The sequence below is a fragment of the Theropithecus gelada genome, chromosome 17, assembly GCF_003255815.1.
Source record: "Theropithecus gelada isolate Dixy chromosome 17, Tgel_1.0, whole genome shotgun sequence".
Taxonomy (NCBI): Eukaryota; Metazoa; Chordata; class Mammalia; order Primates; family Cercopithecidae; genus Theropithecus; species Theropithecus gelada.
In genome coordinates, this window is record NC_037685.1 from 57,620,642 (window position 1) to 57,644,051 (window position 23,410).

Genomic DNA, 23,410 nt, shown 5'->3' on the forward strand with positions numbered 1-23,410 from the left:
TCGCTGGCCCTAGACTAAACTACCTTCAGTGTGTTCTTGGATGTGCCCTGGCTGGAAAAGGGCCACGGCTCCCTCTCACTGCCTGTCATCCACACTACACTGCCCAGCCCCTGGGAGCACATGCAGCCTTTTTTTTTTTTTCATGTTCATTTTGTTATACCTGAGTCTATCTAGCTAAATTTGGGATAAACACTGAAAGGCGCTGAAAATCAACCCAGAAAACATGGATTATTAATTGAAAAGGCAAGTTTTGCTTGTATGCGATGAGGCTGCTCTGAGCCTTATGAGATAATTGATACCATTCCAAACAATTTTTAAAAAATAACGATTGTTATTATTTTTTACTTTTTTCTAAGAGGGTGTAGTCATGTGTAGTGCTGGTGCCAGAACCACTCACATCATTTGCTATCTGTTAACTGATCTTTCTTAGCAAGTACTCTCCAAGACAACTAGAAGATGATGCTTTATAACCTGATGACTTTTTGTCAAAGTCTTATGTTTACCATGGAGGCTTTCTCTATTCACATTTTATCTAGTGTATCAGTCAGATTCAAACACATCTTGGGTGTTACCAAGTAAGCTTCTAACAGCTGGAGAATTGATTTCTTTGAGAGAGCTGTGTCTGAATTGTTTCTTCACTTGGCCTTTGGAACTCAAGCTTGTAGCCCTGGGTGATATTGAGAATTTAAATGTCGTTTTATGATTTAAGGTATCTGTTGAGCCTACAAATGTTGCAGAAGGCTCAGGAAAGCATATACGTCCAGACGTTTTATTAGACTTATCAGTGTCAGACCACAGGTGGCAGCTGTCAGCAGCATGAGGTCATGCTGTAGATACAGGGTGGGTTTCTAAGCCTGTTTTCTCGTCATATAGCCCTCATACCCCTGGTAGTATGAACCATTATTGACTTGTCTCCCATAATACTTTACATTTTCATGCATCCGGTGTGGGGTTTTAAGGTATCCAGAAGATATTTGGGAAGATCAAGTATCTAGCAGTTCTCCTTCTAGATGAAAAAAGGGAAACAGAGCAAATTAATGGAGTATCTGGCAAGTGCCAGGCACTTGCTTCAAGATCACCTTCAAGCACGAGTTCTGAAAACTCTTTTTTAAATCTTTACATATGAACAGTCTTATAGCTCGAGGAGGAAATTCTACGTTTCCCAGGGCTATACCCTACTTAATGACCAAACTGCTACTAGGTGTCAGGGCTCTTGACTTCTGGTGTGGGGCTTATTTCGAGGGATTCACATAGCTTTTGCAAAAAATGTTTTCTGAAATTTGATTTAAAAGACTATGGAGAATGGTAGTATATTTAATCCATTCCAAGGCGCACATTGTTGTTACATGTTAATGTCCCTGAAATGGGGATGCCTTATGGTTGTTGACTCTTACTCTTTTAATTGACAGCATTATCTTATCTTAGTGGTATGTACCGTAAGAGTTCATCTTTAGATTTGGTGACATTAATTATCTGTGGTGTTTGGGGGTGTTGGCTCTTTTTAGAGTTTTGTATGGGCATGTTGCCAGAATCCTGCAGCGCTGTGCTTGAATTTATGCTAACTAGCTGTGTTTTGAGGAGCTGGCGGTTTTCTCTTCTAGCTTAAAAGTTTGGCATCAGCTGGTCTAAAGTGAAATTTCAGATGTAGCCCTGGTAAATCTCACAGTGGTCATTTCCTTCTTACCACTGGATAAAACATCTATTAAATAGTTATGCAGTAGATGTGGAGTTTTCAGAGTCTGTAATTTTTTTTAATGGATGTGGGATGAGTGAGAACAAAATCCTAGTGTGTATTCCATTTTAAAGTAGTTAAATTGGCATTAGCTTTCCTCTTAAAATATTTCTGAATTGAAATTTCAAGTCTTTTCCCCACCCTCCCTGTATTTTGCTACCCATCATTTGATGCTTTTAAACCATTTCTTACGGTCTTAGAGGTTTATTTTTAAAACGTTAATAAATTCTATTGTGTATATTTAAGGTAAACAATAGGATGATGTGAGATACATGTAGATTATTTTTGAAGTTTAATTTTAGGAAGTGACTCAATATGTCACTTGCCCTCCTGTAATTGCCCGTACATTTTCTTGTTCGTTTAAAGGAAGGTGAGTTGCCATTCTCAGGTGAAGCTGGACTGTGAGGGTGGCAACACTGGTACTGCTCTCAATCTTACTGCTGGTTTTCACGGAAGATTCAGTCCTGTATTTCTTGATGACCTGCAGCTGACATTGCCAGGTGCTCCACGATAAGCTTGGGGAACTTCCATTCCACACTTGGGGCACGAGTTAATTATGAGACAAGTCAGAGAATGCAATAGATGAGGAAGCACCAATTGTGCAGTGTAGATGTTAATCATGACTGGCTTTTGTAATAGTTACTAGCAAATATTATCTATTGTGTGCCAGATACTCTGCTAAGTCCTTTACATATGTTTTATATTTAATTCCCTTGGAGAATTTAAAAGGCATTATCCCCCTTTAAAGATAAAACTGAGGCACAGAGAGATGAAGTAACTTAGCCTAGGTCACACAGATATGAGAAAGCTGAAAATCTTGAGCGCTTAACCACAGCACACAATGTTCATTTCTCAGAAGGAACAATAGGGGTTGTAAAGGACCAGAGGAGTCTTCCTGGATGAGACACGTTTAAAACTTGAGCCTTCAGAATTTGTTTAAAACAAAAATGACAGAGAATAGAATGGGCCAGGATGTCCCATCTTGGGGAGGAGCCGTGAGGTGAGGCTGAGGCAGCACGTTCTTCTGTGTGGCGAGGGTTCCTGAGAAGGGCCTGAAGGGGCTCGAGGGAGAGGTGCCCAGGCGTGTGCTCCATGGCCAAGGCCTCAGCTCCCTGGTTCTCTGGATGATAAGGGGCTCTGGACGGGCTCCTTTGATCCTACCTGGAATAGCCTAAAAGACCATCTTTTAGGCCGGGCACAGTGGGTCACGCCTGTAATCCCAGCACTTTGGGAGGCAGAGGCAGGCGGATCACAAGGTCAGGAGATCGAGACCATCATGGATAACACGGTGAAAGCCCGTCTCTACTGAAAGAAAAAAGTATAAAAAATTAGCCGGGCGTGGTGGTTGGCACCTGTAGTCCCAGCTACTCGGGAGGCTGAGGCAGGAGAATAGCCTGAGCCCAGGAGGCAGAGCTTGCAGTGAGCCGAGATGGTGCAACTGCATTCCAGCCTGGGCGACAGAGCGAGACTCCATCTCAAAAAAAAAAAAAGACCATCTTTCATCATGCGTTCTTGTTGTCTGCCAGTGGTTTTCATACATGCAGACACTGACTGACCGGATTATCTGTAAAGCTGTTGAGAACCAGTCACATGTTCACTGCGGGTTGGTACCATGTTGAATCCTGTGATGGGTAGCTTGGTGGATTCGTGATCTCAGGATACATGGTGTGTAAGGATACATTGTTCCTGACTTGTTCAAAAATGTCTCCAGAGAAATCTGGATTTGATATCAAAACCAGTGTTCTCCATTTTCAAGGAGGAAACTGGTTGAGAGAGCTGAGAGATTTGGTTTGGTAGTATTTTCTAGTGTGAAGCATTATCTTACTGTATTAGGATCAAGTCCTGCTGTAAGTACCATAGACTCTGTAATATTTTGGTTTCTTTGAATGTTGATTATACTCAGGTAGTAGAAAGACTAAACCGTTTTGTAGTATACTGTTAATTTCAACTACAGTAAAAAATGAAATCCCAGAGGTTCTCCTCTCAGTCATTTTATGGCCGTCTTGTTAGATTGCGAGATTAAAGAAGTAGACCTCAATTTACAAGTGTGGACTGACATTCTATACCTGGCTCTTCTCCAAGAGTTGATCTCATTTTATCCAAAAACATTAGAAATCAAGCCCACCAAATGTGGATTGACACAATTTAATTTGCTACATTAGTTAAGCCACAATTAACTGGGTTAAACTTCCCTGGTCTGTCTAGTGCGAGTCTCCGACTGATAATTCTCTAAGCAAAATCTCACTTCCGGATCCAAACTAAAAACAACAGCAGCAAAACCCTTACCCTGTTTCTTCTCAGAAGTCTTCAGTTTCGTACATTTAAATTCATGGAAGTGTCAGTAGTTTTTTTCCTCTTCCCCCAGCCATGGCTAGAAAAAAAAGACTTAAGAGTTTTTCCATAATATCTTTGTGTAGCTTCAGTTGTCAAATGGCATTTTGCTTAAATTGAAAAATATAAAATAAAGCAGCAAGTGAGGGCTTAAAAATTACAGCCAGCTTCTGCAGCTGTTGTTCAAATAAAAAACTACCAGTAAATCTTTTTGCATTAGTTACACTAAATTTGTAATAGTCTACATTGCATGAAGTTGCTGGAAGTCTCTGGGGATGAAGAAAGAGTAAATCTAACATAGAGGGAAATGATTAAAGTTGCAATATCGCTCTTTGCAAGTGAAAAGAAAATGTAGACCTCCCTTCTGGACCTAATCTAAGAACTTATAGGAAGGAAGAATGCATTTGTAAAATTTTAATGGGAAACAAAGAGTTCGATTATTCCAGTCCTACCAGGCAGAGCTTTTAATGGCATTTTGAGAGGGTCTCACTTTTATCCATCACTGTTGTTAAAATACAGACTTGAACTAGTTTGTAAATGTATAGAAAATTGCTCCTTGTTCTCCCCTCCTTTTTTTTTTTTTTTTTTTCTGTTTGAGATTTAACAGGTATTTGCCCATGTGGTATTGTGATTTAAAATTATTCAGTTTGTTTTGGCTTTGAAAACAATAATGTGTTTGTTTTAACAAGAGAAATAATCTGATTCCCTTGAGATAACTGTTGTTAACAACCTTGGCTATGTCTTTTTCATGTTGCCTTCAAAAATTCACATTTGGATGAAAAGCCGTAATTTTGCCCTTTAAAATTTGATCTCGGAGGTGCTTTACAAAATGTTCTACATGGTGGTCCTTAGGAAGGATGTACTTTCTCAGATAAACAAATGCTTTTTTTTTTTTTACTGTTTCCTTCAATCCCTTCGTTCCCCCAAAAACCCACAACAGGGTTTTTCTTGGTCTCAATTTTTGTCTATCTTGAATTTCATTTTGTGCCTGTTACGAGGATTTCTTGGGGATGAAAAGAGAACCTGCTAGTAGGTCTGAGCACGTAAATGCAGCCGTTCTGCTGCTTGTCCCTCAGGTAAATGCCGTCTTCTTTTCTAGCCATGTGAAGCGTCTGTGAGAACGACGTTGTCTTCCTTTCCTGTGAGGAGAGTCCTTGCTCCCCGTGGCCGTAGGAACAGGACTAGCCAAGCCCTTCCTTGAGACTGTCACCTGTTTGCTTGAAGGCTGATGATTAATTTCCCTTTTCTATAATCATTAATCCGTTACCTTAAGGTGCTGAGACACAACTAGTTGTGAGGGCCGATTTTCTGTGAAGGATTTTTTTCTTGCCTTTTCTCAATGAGAGAGATTGAGTTGGGGTTTGGTGGAAAGCACAAGTGATCGCTAACCCCTCAAGGCACTGAGAGGATGGCAGGGTGATCTGAGAGACAGGCCAGTGCGCTGGTGGGCACCTCTGGTCTTGGAGTTGCTAGAGCCCTCTCCTCCCCACCAAGGGTGTGGGTCGGAGGGGAGGCATCCCGAGAGGGGCTCGGCTTGGTCGGCGAGTGCTCACCCAGGGCGAAGTGTGGGTAGAAAACAACCCAAGGCTTCTTGGAAAATACGGTCTTCTACTGGGAGGGAAAACGGAAAATAGTATCTTGCTTACCCTGTAGATAACTTGACTGAAAGATGAGAAGGAAATTGTTAAGAACTAGGACTACTTTTGTTCCAAATAAGCTTTTTTTTTTTTTTTAAAGCCTTTTTATAGTAACAACCAAAAAAAGACTTTTTTGAAACGTGGATTACTTTAAATTTTTCACAGGAAGAGTGACTCCCTCAGTGTATTCCTTTGAAACCTGTTGTGAGAACTGGCTGCTGTCTTGAAGGGAGGGAGCTGGCTATCCCAGTGGGCATGTGTGTGCTGATTGAGGGGCACCATTGGGGTCCACTGCCTTCCTAAAGTGTTCACTGTCACTTTAGACAATCCGGGGCTTATCTTAATGATATACAAGGATAACAGAGAGAAAGAAAAATCCACCGAAAATTGGAAAGTATTTATTTTAGCCTTTAATTATAAAGACATTCCCAACTGGTTCTATTCAATCTGTCTACAAGAATCAAAATCAATGTGCTTGTCCTCCTCACTGTTACCCTGTTCCTCTGTGTGAGCCAGTAGGCTTAAAGTGGCAGTGAGAATCAAGGAGGTTGAATTTAAGGAGCTCACAGAAGGAAAGAAAAATTCACACACGTTGTCTCTTCCTGCACTTCAGGGTATTCCTGCCGATTGGTATCGCAGAATATGGCCCTCATCCTATTGAAGGAGGACTCTTTGGATGTAAGTAGTTTTTCAAAGTTGTATTCGCTTTGCTCTAACAGTATTAAACTCTTTGTTTCTACTATCATTGATAATCAGGCATCATGTTTTGCTAAAAAACAATTATGAAAAACTTTATTTTCTGTTTATATTATTTATGAATGGATGTCAGAAAACCTTATCTTTAAACATCAAAACAGCAAGCTAGACTATTGCCTCGTGGTAATACTTTTATTCATATAGAATTGTGCATTTAAAATGGGATAGTTTTGATCTGATTTAGCTTTAATCATTAAATATGAAATATTAATGGAACCTATTATGACCTACATTAAATGATGATGGTTAACTTCACTATGAGTTACTAAGGAGATATGTATGATTTTCTTTCTAGCACCGACCTTAGAATAAAGCTAATATTCAAGTGTTAAGCATTGTTTAAATTTATATAGTAAGGCCAGATTCAGGGGCTCATGTCTATAATCCCAGCATTTTGGGAGGTGGAGGCAGAAGGATTGCTTGAGCCCAGGAGTTCCAGACCAGCCTCAGCAACACAGCAAGACCCCATCTCTACAAAAAATGGAAAAGTGGGCCAGGCATGGTGGCATATGACTGTAGTCCTAGCTACTTGGGAGGCTGAGGCTGGAGAATTGATTGAGCCTGGGATGTGGATGCTGCAGTGAGCCGTGATCACAGCACTGCTTTCCAACCTGGGTGACAGAGTGAGACTCTGTCTCGAAATAATAATACATTTATATAGTAATAGGATACATGTACCCTTAATTCTCTGATGTCCCAATGCCGCCACATGAACCCACCCCATCACGGCATAAAGCCACTGAAGAGACAAGCAGTGGGAGCTGATGTGAGGGTCACCAGCAACCTGTGAAGTGGTATGATATGAAAATATGAGTTGAACAATGAGATTCCATTTGTCAGAACTTTTAACAAGGGCTTTGTTACTGGCAGGCACCCATAGCACCCTTCGAGGCAGTATATTTAATACTTATATTTAGCCAATGCCAGGGGCAGATGGCACGGCTAAATTACACTTTTAAAGGGAGGCAATAAAGTACAGAGGTTTCTATACTTGCAAATTGAGAAGGCCATAATTCCTACCATGAACACCAGGATACTCTCTACCCCTTCATGAGATCAAGGGCAGGAGGCAGGAGAGAGTCCATAGTTCTGTGTATTTCCAAGGCACCATTGGCGAGAGGCCACCCTCTGGCGCGGGTGCTTCAGAATTCATCTTGGTACACCTCCTATCCTTGTTCATGTTGCTGCCTGCAGCAAGCCCAGAGTCCCAGCTCATACCTCATCTCCTGGAGTCTAATTCTCACATGCTCTGAGGAAACCTGTCCTACCCAAGTGTTTCAGGCTTCCCAGCACTCCCTCTCACACATGTCTTTGTTTTTCTCCATGGAACGTCTCATCATTGGAAATGCTACTTGTGTGTGTGTGTGTGTGTGTGTGTGTTAATTATTGTGAAATACATCATTTAATTGTACAGTTCAGTGGCATTAAGTATATTCATACTGTTGTGTAACCATCACCACCATCCATCCACAGAACGCTTTTCATCTTCTCAAACTAAAATTCTGTGCCCCTTTAAACAACTATTCCCCATTCCCACACCTACCTCATCCTCTTGCAGACATTCTACTTTGTGTGTCTGTGAATTTCACGAGTCTAAGTACCTTGTATAAGTTCAATCATATAGTATTTGTGATTTTTATGACTAGCTCATTTCATGTAGCATAATGTCTTCAAGGTTCATGCATATTGTACCATGGGTCAGAATTTCCCTCCTTTTAAGGCTGAATAATATTCCATTGCATGCCTGTACCACATTTTGTTGATCCATTAGTCCATCAGTGGACAGTTGAGTAGCTTTCAACTTTTTTTTTTTTTTTTTTTTTTGTTTTGAGACGAAGTCTCGCTCTGTCGCCAGGCCGGAGTGCTGTGGTGCGATCTCAGCTCACTTGTAACCTCTGACTCCCTGGCTCAGGCAATTCTCCTGCCTCAGCCTCCTGAGTAGCTGGGATTACAGGCACGCGCCACCATGCCCGGCTAATTTTTGTATTTTTAGTGGAGATGGAGTTTCACCATGTTGACCAGGATGGTCTCAATCCAACTTTTGACTATTGTGAATAGTGCTGCTATAAATGTGTATATACAAATATCTTTTTGAGATCCTGCTTCTAATTTTGGGGGACATATACTCAGAAGTGGAATTGCTGGATCATTTGGGAATTTTACATTTCACTTTGTGAGGAACTGCCGTACTGTCTTTTTTATAGCAGCTGCATCATTTTATATGGTTTGTGATTTTTCCACATTCTTGCCAACACTTTTTAATAGTAGCCACTCTAATGGGTTTGAGAGTGGTATCTCATTGGAGTTTTGATTTGCATTTCCCTAATTAGTGACAATGGACATCTTTACATGTGCCTTTTGGTCATTTGTATATCTTCTATGGTGAAATGTCTATTCAATCCTTTGCCCATTTTTTAATCAGGTTTTATTTTTGGTGTTATGAAATGACTTATATTTTTTTCTACCTCTCTTTAGTCCCTTAGACTGTAAGGTCATGGTTGAAAACCTGATTTAAAAAAAAAAACCGGGCATCTCCACCTTCAAGACCTTGCTTTGTAAATATTATGCACTCAGTAAATGTTGGAGTGAATGAACGAGCTTAAGATAATTTTCTAGTCATCCATAAGAACTTCTATTTAAAAGTCATGCTGATGAGATAGTGGCTACAGTAGCAATGAGGGGCTGAGCACACGTTGATGCGACTAAGAAATAGAAAATGAGTAAGCCAAGACAGCGCATCGGGGAGAGTAGAGTGCTCCTGCAGGAAGACTCCCAGAACCCTTGGATGTGTGCACGTGCCTTATGAACACAGCCACAGTGTCTGTACTTGAGGCTTCCTTTTTTCTGATGATTTTCTGGTTCAAAGGTATCTATAATCTTGAAAAAAGCTTCCTTTTTCTGGAGGTAACTCAGAAACGAGCCTCCGTTTTCCCCTTATAACAGATGTTCTCTGGACTCCAAGAGATGGACTCTCCATACACATTGAGACTTCTGGTTTACCTAGACCAAAGAGTGGTTTGTGATGCCAAACTAAGAAGGTTGTGTATGGGTGTGCAGCAGACTTGCCTTAGTTTAACCTCCTAAGAATGATTCTTCCTTAACCAATTTTGAACTTCATCTTTTAGTATAATGACTGTAATGTATTCAGTATCTACTGAGCAGAGGTGCACTTTCTGTGTACTGTTTTTGTTCATTATTCAAAAGGGCACTTCATATTTCTGACTAGCGTCTACTGAGGAAGATTTTCCTCCTTCCTTGCTTTCTCCTCCCTCTCATGCTTTAGTTGGGTTAAACCCATTCCTATTCTCATTAAACTTGTATTTGGTGGTGGTGAGGGGGATACAAGCAGGATTCTAGGGCAATAAATTATACAGTAGAGCTTTGGTGGAACTCCCCGGTGGAGTTTTTAAGTCTCAGGGCTCCAATGATGATGTAGACGAGACAGGGACACAGAAAAAGGCCCAACAGAAGCATTTGGCCTGGCTTCTCTTTATTTCGTCTCTCATATAAGTGTGAGGGGAGAATGGGCTAACCTCAAACCTCCAGACCTGGCCCCCATCACTTTCACCAGACCAGTAAGTATGGCCGGGTTCGGACTCCAGATACTGTAAACAATTAGGATTTATCTCTGTGTTTTGAGTTTTTCATATGCTGCTAAAATGACATCTAAGCTCCATAATACAGATGAGATCAGTGGTCTTTGAACAAGGCAGAGTGATGGTGGTCACCCCAGGGGGACACTAGATGATATATTAAAATGCAGGAAAGTTGTGATTTCCTATTTTTTCCGTTAAAAAGTATTGAGAGATTAGCTTTACTGATAATACATAAGGATTGCCACTGGCATCCCCAATTTTTTTTCCTGGCGCACTGACCAGAAATCAGTCTGAGAGGAATGGGTAGGAGGAGGGAGGCATGGCATTTTAAGTGAGAAAGGTTGCTACTGGAACTCCCACTCTTTTGTTTGCTTTTAGCCAATTGTGAAATATTGCCATTCATGGGTACTAGTTAAATGAACTTGTGGACTAGAGTTAGTTTTCATTAAAATGACTCTCACAGATGCTGACTTAATAGAATTCCTGTTAAAAAAAAAAAGTGATTTGAGGATGACAATACTGTAAGCAGAAGCTGAAATGATTTGGCCTTGCTCAATGTGTGTGCCAGTTCCAGCTCTTCTCAGCTGCTTGATAGTTAAAACAGTGATCTGATCTGACAGATTAAGCAAATTTCAAAATTATTCACAAGATTATTGTCATTAACCATGAACTTTTGTCCTCAATGTACATGGTATCTTGAAATATTAGGTGTGGTAAGATGAAACTATAGGAATTATTGAGATTTTAAAAACTAAGAATCTTGAGTAAGAGAATAAAAATCTACAATTTTACCAGCAATTTATTTTTTGTAGAATGTAGTAATCTAATTTACTCTAAAATTTCACAAAACCTCCTGCAAATTAGTGAATGATAAATGTTTCTGATATTTGTTAGTAAAGGACAAAAAGTGCCGAGTCACTTGGAGAACATTTGGTTTTCCTGCTGCAATAATATAGAGAACACAGTGCAGCAATAATTAAGTCGAATATAGTGGAAGACCTATACAAAACCTTGCCAGAGTTTCTGTATTTGTGTATTTTTAAACATTTTTTATTTCTATAGGTTGTTGAACAGGTTGTATTTGGTTACATAAGTTCTTTAGTGGTGATTTCTGAGATTTTGGTGCACCCATCACCTGAGCAGTGTACACTGCACACAATTTGTTGTCATTTATCCCTCACCCCCTTCCCACCCTTTCCCCCAAGTCCCCAAAGTCCATTGTGTCATTCTTATGCCTTTACATCCTCATAGCTTAGCTCCCACTTTTGAGTGAGCACATACGATGTTTGGTTTTCCGTTCCTGAGTTACCTCTCTTGGAATAATAGTCTCCAATGTCATCCAGGTCACTGTGGGAATGTAAACTAGTACAACCACTATGGAAAACAGTGTGGAGGGTCCTTAAAGAACTAAAAGTAAAAGTACCATTTGATCCAGGAATCCCAGTACTGGGTATCTACCCAGAGGAAAAGTCATTATACGAAAATGCACACACCTGTTGATAGCAGCACAATTCAGTTGCAAAAACATGGAACCAACACAAATGCCCATCAGATGAGTAAAGAAACTGTGATATATATATATATACACACAAACACACACATAGATACACACACACATATATACACACATACATGTGTATATATATATGTATGTATATCTCAGCCGTGAAAAGGAATGAATTAATGGCACTTGCCAGGGTTTATAAGAAACAAGTAATTGAACAAATTGTGAAACATAAGAAATTTACTACATATTTGGATAAAAGTGTAGTTTCTAACGTGTTTCAACTTATGGAATAAAACCAAAAGTTATTGTTGAGAAGCCATCAAATGAAAGATGTACTGGCAAAGATGTGTTTGCTCAGAGTAAGCATTCATTCTTTAACACAAAAGGATGTACAGTCACTGGTGGAATGGCTCCTGAGCAATGAAAATGGAATCAGATAAAATTCATTAGTGACGCCTGTGGCAGAGACTACATTTTCCGGCATCCCTGTGGATGGGTGTGGCCATGAGATTAAATGATCACTGGTGGAATGTGAGCAGAAGTGAGGTGACACCCTTGTGCATTACCCATCGAGAAGGAAATCTCTTGCCCTGGTTCCTCAGCTCTTCCCATTTTGCTGGCTGAAAATGGTATAAGGCTGGAGCTACTTTGGGGGCTATTTATTGGCAAAATCAGAGTTGCCTCCCTAGATTGGGCCCTTGGCTGACTTTGGGAAACAGAATCTGCAGATTCCCTCTGGAATATTTTTCTGAGAAAAGGTTATATAGTTTGAACTATTGCTTGGGTAGTCTCTTTGTTTATCCTCACCCTACTAATCGTACGGAACATAATATTAAAAGTAGGGTCAATACACGCTTCCCCAGCATGACACAGTGCAGGGCTGTCCTCAGAGAGAAAGGAGGAGGGTCTGATGCTGTTGGCCAAGGAGAGAGAATGGGATTTTGAAGGTCAATTGGTTTGGATTCATTCAAACCAATACGTATGTCCTCGTTCAGATTCTTAAGGTCCCACTCTTTCCCATCACTGCCCTCACTTTCATGGAAGAAACCTGGTTAGTCTATGACTACAACATTCATTGAATTCTACAACCCACAGAATTAACTTTTTAGGCTGCGTATGTCGGGCTGCTACGAGAGAAGAGGTTCTCTTAGTCTGTCATAGGGACTGTCTTGTCTTCTGACTTTGTCTTGGCCTCTGATTTTGCAATTTTCATTCTTTAAACTTCCCAGTGCAGTGAGAAGTGGCTGACCTATCCTTAATCTTGTATTCTTTCTGCCCTAATGGTATATTTCAGTAGCTGCTTGATCTGCCACAGACTTGGCTTTAATAGGCAGTTGTTACAAATTGGTCACAGGTAATGATTTTAAATCAGCTCTATTGAGATATAGTTTACATACATACAATTAAATGTACCCATTTTAAGGGTACATGGTGATATGTTTTGACAAATGTGTATATGCATGTAATCACCACTCCATTTAAAATACTGAACATTTACGGAATCTCAGAAAGTTCCAACCCTCCATTTCCCCAGGCAGCCATGGACCTTCTTTCCAACACAATGGATTAATTGTGCTTGCTTAGAATTTCATAGGAAGACTCTTTGTGTCTGGCTTCAACACAATTATTTTGATATTCATCCCTGTTGCTGTGTGTATCATCCGTTCATTCCTTTGCTTGCTGGGTATTTCATTTTATGGATATTTCACAATTTGTTTATTCATTCACCTGTTACAGGACATTTTCATTATTTCCAGTTTGAGGTTATTATGAATAAAGCTGCTATGAGGGTTTTTTTCTGTATAAGTTTTAGTGAACCTCTGTTTTTGTTTCTCCTGGGTAGATACCTAGGAGTAACATTCTTAGATTAGAGGGAAGATGTATGTTTAGCTTTACAAGAAATTGCCAAACAATTTCCATTTTATACTCCCGCTAGTATTACCTGCGAGTTCTCATTTTTGCATATCTTCACCACTATTTGGTATTGTCAGTCATTTTAATTTTAGCCATTCTAGTGGATATGTGTTACTGATAATATCTCATTGTGACTTTCAGTTACATTTCCCTGGTGACTAATCCTGCTGATTTTCTTGTGCTTATTGGTCATTTAAAAACCTTCCTTTGTTGAAGTCTCTGTCAAACTTTTGCCCATTTTTAAAAACATGTTTTATGCTTTTTACAATTACTGAATTCTAACAGTTTTCTAAATATGTAATTTGGATATAAACCCTATTTCATAGATGTCTGTTGCAAATTTTTTTTTTTTCCCCAATCTTTGTCTTGCCTATCCATTTTCTTACCAGTGTTAGGGAAAATACACCCTAGGGTGGCCTCCAATAATTCCTGCCTCCTGCTGTCTACACCTTTGCCTAGTTCCCTCCCCTTGAGTGTGTGTGGAACCTGTGACTTAATTTTAACCAGTAAAATACGGCAAAGGTAATGGAATGTCACTCCCTTGCATGATATAAGAGTTTATCTTAGCAGACTGGAGTGAGAGACTTGTCTCCATTGATGGCTTTAATAAGGAAGTTGCTATGTTGTGAGAAGGCCTGTGGGGAGGGTCATGTGGCAAGAAATTGCAGACAGCCTCTACGCGCCGAGAGTGGCCAAGTCTACAGCCAGCAGGAAAATGGAGACCTTAGTCCGACAGTCACAAAGAGATGAATCCTGCCAACAACCTGAGGAAGGCTGGAAACAGGTACTTCTCCAGTCAGGCCTTCAAGTGAGGCCCCAGCTTAGCCAACACCTTGATCACAGCCTCATGAGGTCCTGAGCAGCAGATTTAGCTAAGCTGTGCATGGATTTCTTATGAGAAACTGAGATGATAAATGTGTGTGGTAGTCTACATTGCTAAATTTCTGTTAATATGTTTTATAACAATAGAAAAGTAGTATAAACACCTGTTGAGCGAGAAGTTTTTTGTTGTTGCTGTTGCTGTTGAAGTCCAAATTTCTTTCTCGTTTTCTTTTTCTTTTGCTATGATTAGAGCTTTGGTGCTCTCTAAGAAATATGTACTTACTCTAGGACTGGGAAGAGTGCCTCCTGTGTTTTCTTCCAGGAGTTTTATAGTTTTAGCTTGTGAGTTTAAGTCTGGGATCCATTCTTGTGCATGGTATGAGGTGAGGATTGAGGTCCAGTTTATATCCCATATAGTTATCTAGTGTTTACAGCATCATTTGTGAAAAATGCTATTATTTCCTCATTGAAATACCTGTGCTTTTGTTAGAAACTGATTGAGCATATATGTGACTCTTTTCCTTGACCCTCTAATTTATTCCATTTGTGTATGTATTCCTCTTAGTGCCCAATTCTACATTGTCTTCAATATGATAACTTTATAACAAGTCTTGAGATCCTCCAACTTTATTTTTTTGAAAGACTGTTTTGGTCATTTCAGGACCTTTGCACTTCTGTATACATTTTAGAATCAGGCTGTAAATTCCTCCAGGAAGCCTGTTGAGATTTTTATGGAGATTTCCCCCAAATTTATGTATGGATTTCATGCAATTTGACACTTTAAATGGGATTAATATTTGCATTCTATGAACGTGTGGGATATGTCTCATTTACTTAGGTCTTTTAAAGTTACTCTCAGTGGTATTTTGTAGTTTTCAGTGTACAGGACTTGTGCATGTCAAATTTGCTTTTTCTGGTTGTAATGGTTCCTTTTGATTCTTCCATTTCTCTTCATTATATTTATACGTTCCTTTTAATCCTTCAATATTGTTAGGATACCTCATTTAAATTCTTCCTCTGCTAATTCCACTTCTTTGTCATTTATGGGTCTGCTTCTATTTGCTAACTTCTATTTGTTATATGTCACATTTTTCTGTTATTTTGCCTGTCTAGTCATCTTTTTTTGTATGATGGTTATCGTTAATATTTTGTGATCCAGTGTCTAGATTCTGTTGTTTTCTTTTAAAGAGTATTGTGTTTTGGCAGGCAGTTACTTGTGAGTTTATAGTAGCCTTTACTCTGGAACTACTACAGCTTTCCTGCCAAGTTACAACTCGTTGGTGCTGCTGCTTAAGACCCTAGGTGTTCACTACGGTTTTTCTACCGTGCATGGCTGGAACTTAAGTATCTGCCAATTGTGCGTGAGCCCTGGGAATTTTTTTTTTTTTTTTTTTAAACAGTACTGATAGTTGTTCTTTTTTCATATATATATGAAAAACTATACGTATCTATTTTAGGGTTTTTTTCCCCCCCAAATCTCATGTCATGTCCCCATATACGTGCATAAATTCCCGTTTGCTTGAAGACCCAAGGGGACTCTTACAGGTGCTTGAGCTCTTTCTCTGTGTGGTTCCTTCTCTCCCTTATGCACTTCTCTCCCTAGCCACCCGGCATTCTCTAGCGTTCTCTGTCTCCTCATAGCAGTGAGAAACATCATCCTCTGGGTTCCTCTTCCCTGAATCACAGTTTGGAAAGTACCTCCGGTCAGAAAGCTTCAGCTGCCATTGGCTCACCTCATGAACTTCTCTTCTCCTGAGGATTGTCCTCCTGTGTTGCCTGCTATTCAGTGTCTGAAAACAGTGTGTTTCATACACTTTCCCAGTTTTCTGGCTGCTTATAAGTCTCTTATACTAGTTACCTTATCACGCCTAGAGGCAAAATGTGAGTAATCACTCTGCCTCTGTCTTTGATAAATATTAATTTCCAGTTTAAAGACCTGTATCACTTGGATTTTTCTTTTGTAATAATTTGCGCTCCTAGAGTGTGGCCAGTTATCTCTGATTTTGAGAACTCCAGGGAAACTTAGCTGGATCAGGAGAGAAGAATATCAGAATAGCGCATCTGTTTCAGCTCTGGGTTCCAGGGAAGAGGCAGGACGATGACTGCAATGGCAAAGAAAGCAGGTCATACATGATCCTTTCAGTAGCTATTTCGGTCCTGCTTGCCATGGACAGCTAATATCTTTTTTTCCACTGATGATTAGGTCATCAGTACCTTCAAACCCAAGCAAAAGAAATAATTAATGCCAGTTTTTCATCTTTGGAATATTTCTTAGAACCACTTCTGATGCCAACTATAGGAACAGTTGGAGTTCCATGCAGGAAATGGTGACCGTCAAGTTCTGCTCAGGAGATTAAAAACCACATCTGGTGTCTGAACAGAGTGGTTTCAAAGTTAAGAATTGTTAATTAAGTATAGAGTTTGCTAACTAGGTAACTAAGAGTGCAGAAAGAAAACTCTAGGGCAGGGATTGGCAAAGTACAACCCTCAAGAGAAATCTGATCCTACATCTTTTCCTGCAAATAAAGTTTCATGGAATACAGACATCCCCAAGGCTAGGTCGAAGAAGTGACTGTCAGGGGAATTGCTAGCAGACAAGAGGCAAACAAGGAGGAGCACGTTTCTTTCTTTGTCTCCAGACCTGGAGTCTCTCATTCCCTCTCTGCCCCTCTCCTGCTGGCGGGGCCTAGAGCCACCTGTGAGTGAGGAGTACGGTTGGCAGAGTTCCCGCTCCAGTAGCACAGACTGAGCACGGGAGGGAGGCTGGACACTGAGAGATATTAACAGCTGGCACGGAAACTAATTTCAAGTGTAAAGACTTAAAATGGGAAATTAGGTGCTTGGGAAATTATTGGGAAAGCGGAAGGAGCAGAAGTCAGCGAGCCCTAGAGAGGCTTCAGGTCCGTGCCCCTGCAGCTTGGTTCCCGGAGTCAGAGCCCTGTTGCTGCTACCCAGGAGACTCAGGGAGCCACGGCCGACGTCCCGGCATCCTCACACCTATGAAGTCAGGTTGAGATGGTAGAATGTGGTCTCTTCATGCTCTGTCTCCTCCCTGTCTTCCCAATCTTAAGCAAATGCATCTTGTTGATAGAATTCATGCAGCATCTTGGTAATAAAGGAGTCTAAGAAATATGGCTTTACCTTCCAGTCCCTGTAATACAGGGAAGAACATGGAACAAGACAGAAATAAATACTGAAGCCAGCAAATAATATCTAGCACCAGCTCCCCTGTAGGCAGGAAGTAGGCATCAGGAGGACATGGGATACTACAAGATCACGTGGATGGGGTCAATTCCATAAAAGTCAGACCTTTAACATTCAATCGATCCTTTACAGTACTTTGCAGTGACAGGTAGAGTGACCATGAACATCTCATGGACCACACAGAAGTTGACTGTTCTGTTTCTGTTGTTATTCTCATGACAAAGAACAGTTGTCCAGGTTAAAGGTGATGAAGGATGGCATAAGGGTCAAGAGAACATCTGGGGCACTGACAGGGCGAAACTCCTGCTCTCCGTACTAAAAAAAGTCTGCCCCATGGTAAATGTTCATAGTAAGTCATAGTTAACTATTTTCAACATTTCTTTTACAAAAGTCCAGTTTTCCAATTTGATCTTTTCTCTGATGACAGGTGGCTCGTGGTAAGCTATCTACACATGTATAATATGCACAGGCATAATGTCATCATTTGTTGCTTTAAGATGAATATGATGTTTTCATGTGGGATATGATGAAGGCTTTTTTGGGTTTAGAGAGACCACTTTGAAAAGATATGTTTAGAAATACTTAAATTGTTGCTTTTGTTTTGTTTTGTTGTTTGTGTTGTGTTTTGAGATGGAGTCTGATTCTGTCACCTATGCTGGTGCCATCTCAGCTCACTACAGCCTCCGCCTGCTTCCGTGATTCTCCTGCCTCAGCCTCTCAAGCAGGTGGAACTACAGGTGCGCTACAGGTGTGCGCCACCAGGCCCGGCTATTTTTTGTATTTTTAGCAGAGACAGGGTTTCACTATGTTGGCCAGGCTGATCTCGAACTGAGCTCAAGTGATCCACTCACCTCAGCCTCCCGAAGTGCTAGGATTACAGGCGTGAGCCACTGCGCCCGGCCAGAAATGCTTGTATTGTTAACGTGATTTTTATTACACAAAATGTGGGTCACATATTTTAACCAGAGTACTAAGCAGCCTCTCCAGTAAAAAGAGCTCATGGTCTGTTGAGTGCTTTTTCATGAGTGCCTAGAACTTCATATAAATTATCTCTCTTAATGCCCTTAGCAACTCTGTAAGGTCATGAAATATTCTTTTTTTCAAGGTTATTGCTAAAATTTTTGATAGAAAATTTCTATTTTTTTTCCTAACATCTGCTAAAAAATTCCTGCTACTATTGCCTACTGGGTAAGATCACTTTGTAATTACTTGCTTATCAACATTTTGTGTGTGTGTGAAGGTGGTAAGACTGTGGTATACTAGAAATATTGCTTGAACAATTTTTTTCTAATTTATTTTTAGGCATGTTCAATTAATAATTCTTTTAATCCTTTGAAGGCGCTTGCATTTAAAGGTCAGAGACTATTATAAAACATGTTTCCCTGGGGTTCTGTAGTGAGTGTTATTGCGGAATGTCAGCAGGATGAGGAAACGGCTGGTGGGGGAGGGAGAAGCTGCTGTGTTGTGCAGGTGGTTAAGGAAATGCTCTCTAATGAGATGACTTTGGAGCCGACTTACAGGGAGGGAGCCATGGGACTGTCTGGATAGGAGATGGCACCTCCCACTTTGCCTGGAGCAGTCTCAGTTTGCACCTGTTTTCCTGGCAGAGATTTAAGACTCCCCCTTTTTACTCCCCAAAGTGCCTTGATCTGGAGGGTAAAATTATATAATCACCCTGTATCTGGAGGAATTGTGCTTCAGGCAGATGGTCTAGCAAATGCAGAGGCAAAGGCCGATGCTCCCCACTGCATTTGAGCAGCGTGTGGCTGGAGGGGAGAGTGAAAAGGGAGCCAGAGAGACAGCGTGGACTCAGCCTGTAGCCGTGTAGAGCATCGTTAGGACATTCTGAGTGAAATGGGTGTCACTGGTGGAATCTAAGAAGAGTGACATGATCTGATTTACTTCTTAAAAGGGTATCTTGGCCGGGCACAGTGGCTTATGCCTGTAATCCCAGCACTTTGGGAGGCAGAGGCAGGCAGATCGCGAGGTCAGGATTTCAAGACCAGCCTGGCCAATATGGTGAAGCCCTGTCTCAACTAAAAATACAAAAATATTAGCCAGGCATGGGGGTGCGAGCCTGTAGTCCTAGCTACTTGGGAGACTGAGGCAAGAATCGCTTGAACATGGGAGGTGAAGGTTGCAGTGAGCCGAGATCGCACCACTGCACTCCAGTCAGGGCAACAGAGCGAGACTCCATCTCAAAATAAACAAATAAATTTTAAAAAGGGTATCTGTTGTTCTTTGCGTCTCTGTGTATTTGACTCCTCTAGGTCCCTCATGTAATAGTTTTACTGCCCTTTGACTTAGTAATTAATACTCTACCATTAAAAAGAGTCTTGGCCAGGCACGGTGGCTCATGCCTGTAATCCCAGCAGTTTGGGAGGCCAGAGTGGGGGAGTCGCTTGAGTCCAGGAGTTCAAGACCAGCTTGGGAACATGGTGAAACCCCATATCTACAAAAAAATTTTAGCCAGGTGTGATGGTGCGTGCCTGTAGTCTCAGCTACTTGGGAGGCTGAGGTGGGAGGATGGCTTGAGTCCAGGTGGCAGAGGCTGCAGTAAGTCCAACCTGGGTGACAGAATGAGACCCTGTCTCAAAAAAATAAATAAATAAATAAATTAAAAAGGGTATCTGGCTGCTGGAGTAAGCAGAGACTAAAGCTGAAGGGAGGGAGGCAAAGGCTCGGAGGCAGGAGCCCACCTAGTAGCTGGAGGTGCTGATCCAGGCAGAAGATGATGGGGGTGTTGGAGTGGAGGTTGCAGTATTGGTGATGGGACGTGGTGAGATTCTGGGTGTATACTATTCTGATAGTAAAGCTGACAGGATTTGCTGATGTATTGAATGTGGAATAGAAGAAGGATAAAACCCCAGGGGTTTGGATCTGAGCAATTGGAAGGATCAGGTTGCCATTTCTGAGATGAGGAAGACCGTAGGAGGAGCAGATATGGTGGGGGAATAAGGAATCTTTTTTGGGCATTTTAGGGTTGAGATAACTCTTAGATATCCTTCGGGTAGTTGAATAAGTACGTCTGGGAAATCAGGGGAAAGGTCTATTATGGAGAAAAATACTTAGGAGTAGTCTGTGTAGTGTTTTCAATTCTGAATCAGGTCACCAGGATTGATAAGAGATAGCAAAGTGGTCTCAAGAATTCAGCTCTGGTGGTGGGTGTGCGTGTGGGGTAATTCATTGTTTAAAAGTTTGGGAGAGGAGAGGCAGCAAGGGAGACCAAGAAAAGGGACACCAAGGCCATTGAGGTAAGCAGAGAAGCAAGAGAGTTTGAGAAAATATGGATGTTGAGGTAAGTAGAGAAGCAAGAGGGTTTGAGAAAATATGGATGTTGAGGTAAGTAGAGAAGCAAGAGGGTTTGAGAAAATATGGATGTTGAGGTAAGTAGAGAAGCAAGAGAGTTTGAGAAAATATGGATGTTGAGGTAAGTAGAGAAGCAAGAGAGTTTGGCATTTTGGAAACCAACTAAAACAAAGTCTTTGAGGAAGAAGGAAAGGAACTGATGTATTAAATGCTGCTAATGGGTTCAGGGAAATGAGGTCTGATAACTAATTATTGGATTTAGCAGTGTGGAGGTCATGGGTGACCTTGTCAGGAGCTATCTGGGGCATTATGGAGATGAATGCTTGATTGGAGTGAGTACAAGGAATTGGGTGGAGAACAACTGGAGAAAACAAAGGAAGTTTACAGTGAGTTTTGCTGAAACTTCTTGTAGATCTTAGGTTAGCATGGTAATTGATTTCCCTGTCATGATGAGCAAATTAATGGGTAACTTTATTCTTCCAAAATGTGTAGTAAACCATAATTTTTAAAGTAATTCATCCAATAAAATGAATATTCTTCCTTTTAACATTTCCTATGTTTAATTGAAAGTGGTGGATATTTGTTATTAATGGTCTTGAAATAATTGCTTGAATCAATCAGAACTTTCAACTTAATATACCAAGCTCTTTATAATCTAAGAATCTTACTTTTGGTTATGCTTTTCACAAAACAAAGGTGGATAGTATTAGTATTCCTGTATTCTACTGTAGCTACCTGACAAATATTTCGCATCCAGTGGGTCTGTTTCTGATAGATAGTCCATGTTTGTGAAATCTAGCTTTTGGTAGGGGTGGAACTCAAAAGTCCTTGTCCATCTTTTGTGCTAATGGTACTCTTGAAAGCCCCAACTCGCAGAGAGAGACAGGCATGCCTCATCTGTCAGGGAGCCTGACAGCTCTTGACTTACCACTGTTGGCTTTCTAAGTGAAGAAAATCAGTAATTACATGGTGCATCATAAAGGTATATCATGAAAAATGTTTAATGTCAACAGCAATGATGGTTCTTAGGCTGAGATAACAACCTACTTTGTTGTGACAATGGAGTCTCAGGGTATTGTAAGAGAAAAATTATTATATGAAAGGCTAACATCTGTCAAGTTCCTTCATCAGTGAACTTTCTTCTGTGGTCAAGTTTCTAAGCATTGTTCTTCCTGTGTAAGGTAACTTATGTAGACCTGGACATGTTTTATGTGGAATGACTTCCATGATGTGGCTCAGACAGAACCTTTGATGTAGTTCACTTGATTAATGGGATTATAGCCATCAACCTTTGTTCTGAGGATGATTTAAGTTTTCTGGCAATCTAATAGGTTTAAACCTCATTTGCCCCCATTTAAAATTACCCAATTCATTTAATGGTGAAAAATATATATTAATGAGAAAAAAGAAAAATAAAAAATGTTCTCTGGGTAGACTTCCATTACCCAGAAAACTGGAATAAGTAGAAGGATATAGTTTATATATATATTTGGCTCTTTTTATTCACTAATAATACAATAACCTTGTGTGTATGCAGTATATATACACATATGCCTGTGTGTATATTGGTAGCCATTTTTAAAAAAATGCAACTACACACAATAGATACTCTTGTTAACCTAGTTTTTTTCTCTTGTAGCTGAGATTGTATCTCCAGATCAACTAAGATGTGGCTACAGCCTGGTTTTAGAGAACTATGTAGATAACATTTTGTATATTTCTGTGATTTATTTAACCCTTTTCTTACTTTTGGACATTGAGGTTGTTTCTAACTTTTAATGTCTAGGAAAAGATCTCATTTCGTTTTCCGCTGTTTATTTTGTTCGAATAAATTCCTAGAAGGCTCCTAGGTCAAGAGAAATATGCCTTCTTGAATGGAGGTGATCTATATTCACATGAGGTTGTATTTAATATGTTCTAAATTTGAGGCTATCATAGCAAAAATGATACCTTAATAGATGCTGCATCTATTAACACTGCTGAACTTTCCATTTACATAGCTGTCTCCTGCCTTTCCTATTTGATGTGCCACGGGAGGTGAACCATGAAAAGTAGTAGCTGTTGCTGATGCTGCTTCTGTTTGAATGATTATTTTCTTTTCAATTTTCCAATCTTAATTGTACGATTTAAGAACATGTTGAAGAAGAATAATTCATTGGCAGATAAAAAATAAGCCTACTCTATAAGTTGGAACATGGTTGTTATTCCTTAGAGATTAGCTCTCTACTCTGCTTTCAATAGGGAAATTCTTGACTTATTAAATTGCCACAGTCTCCTTCATCCAGCTGAACGGTCTGGTTCTTCTACTTAAATTTAAATTATAAGCCTACTGGAAAGTATTTTTGTCCAACTGAGCATATTCATTTGGCCTTAACATTTCTTTATTCAGGTACTTTTGCCCTGTATTACCAGGAAATTAAATGTAAAAATAGTGTGAAACAAAATGATTGGTATACACCCATCCACCCACACATTTTCTATAGAGGGTTAATGAGAAGTGAAAATACTTTTCTGTACTATCCATTGTAATAGTTGCTAGTCACATGTGGTTATTAATCACTTGAAAAGTAATTAGTTTGGCTGAGGAACTATCAATTTTAAG

General features: G+C 40.3%; 1 protein-coding gene across 2 annotated transcripts in view; it reads left to right on the plus strand.

Moving 5' to 3' along the window:
• Positions 1-23,410, plus strand: part of ATP8A2 (ATPase phospholipid transporting 8A2) — a 649,217-nt gene that overhangs the window by 216,727 nt on the left and 409,080 nt on the right. For both annotated transcript variants that reach the window (XM_025364761.1, XM_025364762.1), the window contains exon 24: positions 6,314-6,378. In XM_025364761.1, the coding sequence (XP_025220546.1) occupies positions 6,314-6,378 (65 nt within the window). The remainder of the gene's footprint in view (positions 1-6,313; positions 6,379-23,410) is intronic.